Consider the following 9798-nt stretch of genomic DNA (forward strand, 5'->3'; position numbering starts at 1 on the left):
AATTAACTTGTTTGCATAATAGTCTTGAAAAGTAAAGGTCAAGTCCTTCCATATGCATCCTATTCTAGGCTTCTAACCAATGCCATAATGGATCACAAGAACTTTAAAATTCATGTGCAGGATAACTAATTGCCAAGTTGCTCACAGAAACTTGAGCATACAAATGAAGGATTTATGAACAATACAATTGGATGTATTAATAAATCAAAAGGCTATAACTGATTAACATGGCATAGTATATGTATATCCTGACAACCTAACAATCTTTGTAAGCAGACTTGGCCCAATCCCTTGGAAACTTTAACAGAAGTTTGTACAGTTTGAAAGAGCTATTACTGCGAAGCTGGGCAAGGCACACAGTCATGTTCTAAAAATATGTGCAAATTCACTGCACTGTCAGGACCAGACCCCATGTAAAAGGAGAAGCCTTTCAGAAGTATTTGATGTTTTGTAAAATCTTAAAAGCGCCACAACTAAACTGAACGAAGTACACATATTATGTCCTGACATGCACATCAGAGTGAACAAAATTTTAATGTGTAGTTTCAATCCATTCAAAAAGTAATAACTGATAAACCAACTTATGTACAAAATCCTTGCCCACTGACATGGACACAGACACAAGGCTTGCTGCAATAGCTCTACTTACTCTTTGAAAAGGCAAATTAAAAATATAATTAAGTACCAAATGGAGAGATACATGAATGAGATAGCTATATTTCAGGCACTTTGCCCTTCATCTCATTCAATGTGAAGTACGTGTCATAGTTAGTAGATCTAACAATTTCAAGTGTTAAAAAACCCAACTCACTGGGCACCTGTTTCAACTGACACATTTCTAGTTTATAACTGAAATTTCACTGACCTTGTCTGTTGCATGTTGCAGGCTTCTGCAGTGCAGCTGCACTTGAAACACCTGTGGATTACAAAATTAAGTACAAAACTTAACAAAAAACAAAACACGGTGAGAAAAAGTGAAGCCTTTTTGGTTTCATTGGCTTTAAAGGCAGATGTTCAGGGTATGACAAATGCAGAACTGAAATTCAGAAATAGATCATAATTTATGGTCCTCTGCGATATTAACATTCATTTTTCACCCAGAAGATTTATCAATACTTGAAGAGATAGTTTCAGACTAACGTTCTTGTTTTATCCCCAAAACTTTTCCCAGCAAAGAAATCCCAATCCCAAAATAGATTCAAACATTACCTAGCATATATTTAGTGTGCATAAAATTACAAGTTTAAATCAAATTATACAGGTTTACTGTTGAATGGACAAAAATGTTCGACATGTAAATCTTGCTTATCTGAGGAATAACACTGTGCCAATATAATACAAACGATTTATGCATTATATGTTTATCGGCTGTTTTATTTGGAAGACAGTATATTAAATAAAAGAAATGCAATTCATTTAAAAGTGCAACAAAATGATTTTTGCAATATTTTTATGAATAGTGACGCAGTATAGTGGATGCAACTTGACCCCGATGGTTGACCTTTGTATTATAATACATAATGAGGCACAACCGATTATTGAAAAGCATTGTACGTATACATACTTTGATACTGCACTGTATACAAACATATACGGCTACCCTAAGCATCCCTTATTTCTATAATGAAACTAGAAAATGCTTTTGTAAAAAAGCGCATGTCTCCCCAAATGCAAAGTCCTATAGGCAAGAAGTCAATAGGGGTCAGGAGCGAAAGTCAAAGAGACACTGATGGTTGGCTGCAATAGGGATCATCTACTTGGCATGTCCAGTCATCCCGCTAAATTTCAAAACTCTTGGCCTAGTGGTTCTCAAGTCACTGTTCAGGCTCCTGTGACCTTGACCTTTGATCAAGTGACCTCAAAATAAATAGGGGTCATCTACTCTGCATGTCCAATCATCCTATTAAGTTTCAACATTGTAGGTCAAGTGGTTCTCAAGTTATTTCCAAAAAATGATTTTACATGAACAGGCCACTGTGACCTTGACCTTTAATTGACTGACTCCAAAATCAATAGGGGTCATCTACTCTGCATGTTCAATCATCCTATGAAGTTTCAACATTCTGGGTCAAGTGGTTCTCAAGTTATTGATCGGAACTGGTTATCAATGTTCAGGCCCCTGTGACCTTGACCTTTAACGGAGTGACCCCAAAAACAATAGGGGTCATTTACTCTGTATGAACAATCATCCTATGAAGTTTCAACATTCTGGGTCGAGAGGTTCTCAAGTTATTGATTGGAAATGGTTTTCCATGTTCAGGCCCCTGTGGCCTTGACCTTTAACAGAGTGATCCCAAAATCGTTAGGGGTCATCTACTCTGCATGACCAATCATCCTATGAAGTTTCATCATTCTGGGTCAAGTGGTTCTCAAGTTACTGATCGGAAATGGTTTTCAATGTTCAGGCCCCTGTGACCTTGACCTTTCACAGAGTGACCCCAAAATCGTTATGGGTCATCTACTCTGCATGACCAATCACCCTATTAAGTTTCAATATTCTGGGTCAAGTGGTTCTCAAGTTACTGACCGGAAATGGTTTTCAATGTTCAGGCCCCTGTGACCTTGACCTTTAATGGAGTGACCCCAAAATCAATAGGGGTCATCTACTCTTTATGTTTCAACATTCTGGGTCAAGTGGTTCTCTAGTTATTGATCGGAAATGGTTTTCAATGTTCAGGCCCCTGTGACCTTGACCTTTCACGGAGTGACCCCAAAATCAATAGGGGTCATCTACCCTTCATGACCAATCATCCTATGAAGTTTCAACATTTGGGTCAAGTGGTTCTCTAGTTATTAATCGGAAATGGTTTTCAATGTTCAGGCCCCTGTGACCTTGACCTTTGACGGAGTGACCCCAAAATCAATAGAGGTCATCTACTCTTCATGACCAATCATCCTATGAAGTTTCAACATTCTGGGTCAAGTGGTTCTCTAGTTATTGATCGGAAATGGTTTTCAATGTTCAGGCACCTGTGACCTTGACCTTTGACGGAGTGACCCCAAAATCAATAGGTGTCATCTACTCTTTATGACCAATCATCCTATGAAGTTTCAACATTCTGGGTCAAGTGGTTCTCTAGTTATTGATCGGAAATGGTTTTCAATGTTCAGGCCCCTGTGACCTTGACCTTTGACGGAGTGACCCCAAAAACAAAAGGGGTCGTCTACTCCAGCAGCCCTACAACCCTACAAAAGTTTGAAGGTTCTAGGTTAAATGGTTCTCCAGTTATTGCTCGGAAATGAAGTGTGACGTACGGACGGACGGACGGACGGACAGGGCAAAAACAATCGATATGAATAATCAGCCTAAAGTCAACCATTGCGGTCATGTTGGGACTACTATATTTTAGTGAATACATAAAGCAAATTAATGTCACGTAAACCTAATGACGACTTGTTAAAGCATAACATGTTAGCTTGATGTCTAGGTATGTATGGGTCACAATTAGAAGTCATTATAGAAATATTATAATAAACCACCTGGATGTTCTCTTATCTGTTTCACTGATCAAGCCCAGACTTCTGCCTTTAAAACAGTAAAACTTTATTTCTTTTAAGTTTCAAGCATTTTTGATTATATATAATTCATAACTGTCCGTAAAGTTAAAAAAGGCCACTAAAGCTGTGTACATTTACAAACATGTAAACCTACTTACTGAGTTGTAGAAACAAAAATTTACCTATACATCAGCTTTTGTCCCAAAACAAAGCACATATGAACCATACAAAAATAATCAAGAAAATTAAATAGGATTCTAAATGTTTCATTTCTTTTATAACAGGGTTGATACTCCTAACATATTTGTTCACTTCGCAAACTTTTAGAATCTAGCATTAGTATGACCAGTTCAGGAATGTATATATTGATAATAGTAAACATTGTGGATGGACTGATTGGCAGATTCCTTTCCACTAAAGAATCACTAAGAAACTGAATTTAATGTAAGATTTGTCCCATCACTGCTGTGGGTTCCAAGCCTCACTAAGAATGAAGAATTCTTTCATCTGAGGAAGTCATCCAACTGACTTATGCAAAGTTGATAGTTCCATGCAGGTGCCCATCTTTGCAAGAAATACTGCAAGGGGCACCTGGCCCGTGCAGAAATATTTTCCTGTTCTCAGGAAATCCCAGGATTATCCTGGGATATCCTGAGATTCTTTTAGCAAGGCTGCATAAAAGTCTTGAAGACAGGACTTTAACACTAAAAGACAGGACTTTTGATAGAAATTTTCCTGTTCACAGGAAAAAGACAGGACTTTTGATGGAAATTGTCCTGTTCGAAACATGATCTTGTAATGGTCTAGTAAGTTAACCCTTAGCCTACTGGCGGCAATTGACTCTGCCTTTGCGACCAGTGCAGACCAAGATCAGCCTGCACATCCGTGCAGTCTGATCATGGTCTGCACTGTTCGCTATTCAGTCAGTAAATTTTCAGTAAACACCCCTTCGAATAATAAATGATATTGCCCAAATTGAACGATGGACCAGTCCATTATAGAAATTTAGCAGGCTAAGGGTTAATTACATCCTGGTGTTGAAGACCCATGTTTTGTATCATTAAGCACTTGTGCTGTTGTGTTGTTGGAGTAACAGGAATATATTCTGTGTCTGTGGTAAGTTAGCAAATTATTTCTGTATTAAACTTTTAGAAATAATACTAAATATATACCTACATTTAATGATTTTACAAAACAATACCAGTAAGTTATTTAGAAAAGTATTTTTCTTTAAAATCAATCAGAGCGTTGAAGAGTGAAATATGTTAGTACGTACTGTTTAGATTATCTGTACATGTTTGATCAAAGGCAGTTTCACTCTTAAAAGTAAACAGATCATAGAATGATAAGAGCTTTTTGCTCAATATGAAGCTCATAATTTGATGTTTCTAGACTAAATATTACACCTAGTGTTTTTGCACATATTTGAACTGATAAATTGATATTTCTGCTATGACAGGTTGTATGTTTCAATGTACATGATGTATACTTTTTAACTAGAAAATATTTTTAATATTTGGAAATGATAAATTCCCAAATTATCATTCTTACTGTAAATACGATTGAAATTTAACATTCATTCAATTTGTTAACTGTATTTCCCGCCAAAGAGAATTTCAAATCGTGTTTACAACGTATTCAATTACATGTCCTGGAAACTTTCCTGAAGACAGGACAAGTGTCCTGAGATTTCCTGACAACAGGAATTCCTGGGATTTCCTGAAGACAGGACAATTCTCCTGAAATTTCCTGAAGACAGGACAATTGTCCTGAGATTTCCTGATGACAGGAATTCCTGGGATTTCCTGAAGACAGGACAATTCTCCTGGGTTTTCCTGACTTCAAGAATTCTCAAGACATTCCTGGGATTTCCTGAGAACAGGACAATATATACTTTTATTTCCTGACATCAGGAAATCCCAGGACATTCCTGGGATTTTCAGGATAGCAGGACAGCATAGGTTTCTTGGTGTTCTGGTGTCCTGTTTTTTCCTGTTCACAGGAAAATCCTGGGATTGTCCCATTCCCATTTAACGGCGTGAAAAGTCCCAGGACTATCCCAGGAATTCCTGAGATATTTTCAGGACATTATCCCAGGATAGTCCTGGGACTTCCTGGGATAATCCCAGGATTTCCTGTTCCTTTTTCGCACGGGGGGACCCACCTCCACCTGCAGAAGCTTGAAAGTCACATGACTTATAATTTTGTGTTTTGACATAAAAGTCAACAAAAACAAGACACAACTGGTTGTATTACAGTGTAATGAGATTACATGTATATCTATTTCAGGGCATCACTAAATGGACACAGAAAAATTCATTCTGACAACCATCCATTTCAAAAATTGCCTTCTATCAATTTCTTCTCTAAACATTTCCAGATGGATAGTGGCGAGTATTATTTACTGTTAAATTTGCCCACGGCACCTAGTCCATTTTTGGGCTTTAATTCTTTGTATCTAATTTAGCTTATCAGTTATATAGTACTGTAAGAATAGATCTAACTCATACTTACCTAGAAACACTGTCAACTGGAAAGAAACCACTAACAGTCTCGTAACTGTCAAATCCTCTATAAAATGCATGATGTGAAGCTAAACTTTTTTTATGAAAATTCAACACATGTTTTTCCCCTACTTTATAAATGAATCCCGATTTTACAGGACACTGACATTAAGAAATCCACCAATTAGAAAAGAATCCTTTAAGTTTGTTAACCGAAGGGTCACTGGTCTTGACAAAACTGCACTTGACATGTAACTCATTAAAATAATTAAGGCTGAAGTATTTATGGTTTCTTAGGCTTTTAAATTCTTTGAGTTATACAAAATGCCCCAGTACAAAAGAAACTAAGTATGTAAGGATTTAAAGCTTCACAACAAGCTATAAATAGATGCCAGATTACAGAACAGTGTTTGGACACCAGTCTCAAAATACAAATGTTCAATTGCTTAATTTCAAAACAGTGCTCAGAAATAACCCCATGTATAACTTTGGACACTGGACAGTAACTTTCGCTTCCCTAACTGCTTGAGATCCATTTTATTGATGGATGGATAATTGATGGAAAAAGGCTCTGAGAAACTAAAAAACAGTTTTGTTTTGACAAACATATTACTATCACTCTTGATATCATTTTTGATAACTTTAAGTTACTGATAATGTATCCAGTGCACAAGCGGCTTCAGTAACTAACGTTAATGACATTTTGGTCAATGGCAAAACAGATAACCTAAATTTACTCAAATACTTGATTGTGACTATTTATCTCATAAAAATTCAAATATAACAATAGAAAAACTAGATATATTGCTTTTAGTAAAGCACATGTCTCCTCATACCACTTAATTTAAATGGAAAGGTGAAATGACATGCAATACTGGTATCTGGCCAGAGCACAAAGACAGTCATGTGTTTGCAGATAGACAAAAAGAAAAGTTAGACCATACAATGTTGGTAATTTAAGTCTATTTTACTTTTGTTTTTGAAAATAGATTAGGAAATGACCAAAACCATATAAACAAGAGCTCGTAGAACATGTAATGCCCAACTTGATGCATTCAGCAACTGCACAAGGAACAGAAATTATTTGGTCACTGTGCACTAGACATTTGACGTACTGACCTCAAATCAATAATTATAGGTCATTTACCAGTTGATAAGTGACCTCTGTATCAAATGTGATCTTAAACCAAATCATTCTCTTGTTATTTGACAAAAAAAGTTCTACTGTTCTGGGTCACTCTGACCTTGACCTTTGACCTTCTAACCTCAAAATCTACAGGGGTCATCTGCTGGTCATGATCTACCTCCCTATCAAGTTTCGTGACCCTAGGCCCAAGCGTTCTCAAGTTATTGTCCGGAAATGGTTTAAGTGTTCTGGGCCACTGTGACCTTTATGTTTGACCTACTAACCTCAAAATCAATAGAGGTCATCTGCTGGTCATGATCAACCTCCCGTTCAACTTTAAAGATCCTAGACCTGAGCGTTCTTGAGTTATCATACGGAAACTGTTTACCTGTTCCACTTCACTGTGACCTTGACCTTTGACCTACTAGCCTCAAAATCAATAGAGGTCATCTGCTGGTCATGACCAACTTCCCTATCAACTTTCAAGATCCTAGACCCGAGCGTTCTTGAGTTATCATCCAGAAACCGTTTAACTGTTCCAGGTCATTTGACCTTTACCTTTTAGTACTAACCTCAAAATTTACAGGAGTCATCTGCTGGTCATGACTCATGACCAACCTTCCTATCAACTTTCATGATCCTAGGCCCAAGCGTTTTTGAGTTATCATCCGGAAACTGATTGGTCTACCAACCGACATACTGACCGACATCTGCAAAACAATATACCCCTCCTTCTTCGAAGGGGTGGCATAACAATTGTATGCAACCATAACTAATCTACAAATATTAAACAAAAGTTGTTTGTACAACACATATGCCTCGCATGATGGATTTTCAGACATAACTAGGTATGTACTTTTTAGTATTAAATATCACCTTGACCTTGACCTAATGACCTTAAAGCTATATTTATTTTATAGTGCCCACAGGCAATCATCACATTAAGTCTGAAGGCTGTAGGTCCGAGTGTATTCCAGTAACTGACAAGAAAAATTTTCATCCTCTAAATCACTGTGACTTTCAACTTGACCTAATCACCACAAAAATTATATTCTCCGTGACGATTTAATAAAAGAAATTGTGTCTCAAATCATTCTTCCTCCACCTCTGATTCCTGTGGTGTTGGCAGTTACTTGCGGAGAACAGGTTTGTACTGGTACAGAATCCAGGAACACTGGTTAGGTTAACTGCCCGCTGTTACATAACTGAAATACTGCTGAAAAATGGCGTTAAACCCAAAATAAACAAACAAACACAAAAAAAATAATAGGAGATCTTTTAACCTCATTTTCTTAAGTTTGAAGTCTCTATGTGTGAGAGTGCTCCAGTTCTTGACCAAAAACAGTTTTCAGTCTAAAATTCATACAGCCTTTGATGTACTGACCCCTACAACAAAACAGATCATCAACTTACCAGAGGCAATCTTTCTATGAAGTTTGTAAGCAGTTTAGTTACTGACCTGAAACCCTTTCACTCTGAAGGTTATTGTGATTTTGACCTACTGACACAAGCATTCACCCTATCAAGTTTGACAGCTATAGGCTCAATGGTTATTCAGATTTCACTTATGAAGCAAACACAGTATCAAGTCTCAAAGTCACTAGCTGTGACACTGACTTTTGACTGCCAAAATCTATATAGGTTATCTACTAACCACAGACAATCTTTCTATGAATTGTGAGAGCTAAGTAAGACCCCTTAAATGTTATTTTTGAATAATGTTTGTTTTCTTCAGGCTAAAGCCACCCATATACTATTTTAAGTTGCACTTAAAAGTAGCAGATGGGTCACTTTGGCACCATGATACGCTCCAAAACTGACCTTTAAGGGGACATATTATTTCCATAAAAATTGTACGACAGGAAAATGCAACAAGCAAAACTAGTCTTGGTACTATACCTTCTTACAAGTACAATATCTTCCTACAAAGCTTGATTTAAAACCTACTTTTAGTTTCAAAGAAAGTCCTGACAGACAAACAGACTGGCAGACAGACAATACAAAATCAAGATATCTCACCACATGTAGTTAGACTTTAGTGAAGTTCATATTTTTCCCTCTAGATATTTGCTGCAAGTTACAACCACATCCTTAAGGTGATAGACCTAGTTGAGATAACATTTAAAACTGACAAGCAACTGGTGTTTATATCAAGCTCTTCAGTAACTGCTTATAACAGATAGATGGTGAACTTCTCTTGTGTCATTAAGTCAAATGCTGATAAAACACAATGAAATATCACGTCTTCAAACTCTGAAGTAAAGAAAGGAAAACTACCGGTAAATTAACCTCAGGAACTTTATAGAAAAACAAACATGAATTGACACTATTTCTTTCCAAAGCAACAAATGCATGTATTAGAAAGTAACAACTCAAGTCAAAAAGTACAATCAATTATAAATAAAGCACAAAGACAACAAGAATAATGTAAACATGCGTATAAAGTCAAAAACAAGGCCCTAACAAAAAAATTCAGTCATGAAACTCATGATTTTATGTGCATGTCTACTTGATGTTGATGATGTATACAAATTTTCATTTGAACTGGACAGAAATTGTAGGATGAAATGAGTACATAAAGTACAGATGTAGCTGAAATACTAGAAAATGCTTTTGTAAAAAAGCGCATGTCTCCCCAAATGCAAAGTCCTATAGGCAAGAAGTCAATAG

General features: G+C 36.7%; 1 protein-coding gene across 1 annotated transcript in view; it reads right to left on the minus strand.

Annotated features, from left to right (window-relative positions):
- Positions 1 to 9195, minus strand: part of LOC123525854 (uncharacterized) — a 150824-nt gene extending 141629 nt beyond the window's left edge. The window contains exons 1-2 of the mRNA XM_053538097.1: positions 6013 to 9195; positions 866 to 916 (exon numbers count right to left, since the gene is read on the minus strand). Of these exons, the coding sequence (XP_053394072.1) occupies positions 866 to 916; positions 6013 to 6082 (121 nt within the window). The 5' untranslated portion in view covers positions 6083 to 9195. The remainder of the gene's footprint in view (positions 1 to 865; positions 917 to 6012) is intronic.
- Between the last annotated feature and the right edge of the window lie 603 nt (positions 9196 to 9798).

This window comes from Mercenaria mercenaria, chromosome 3, assembly GCF_021730395.1.
Source record: "Mercenaria mercenaria strain notata chromosome 3, MADL_Memer_1, whole genome shotgun sequence".
Lineage (NCBI taxonomy): Eukaryota > Metazoa > Mollusca > Bivalvia > Venerida > Veneridae > Mercenaria > Mercenaria mercenaria.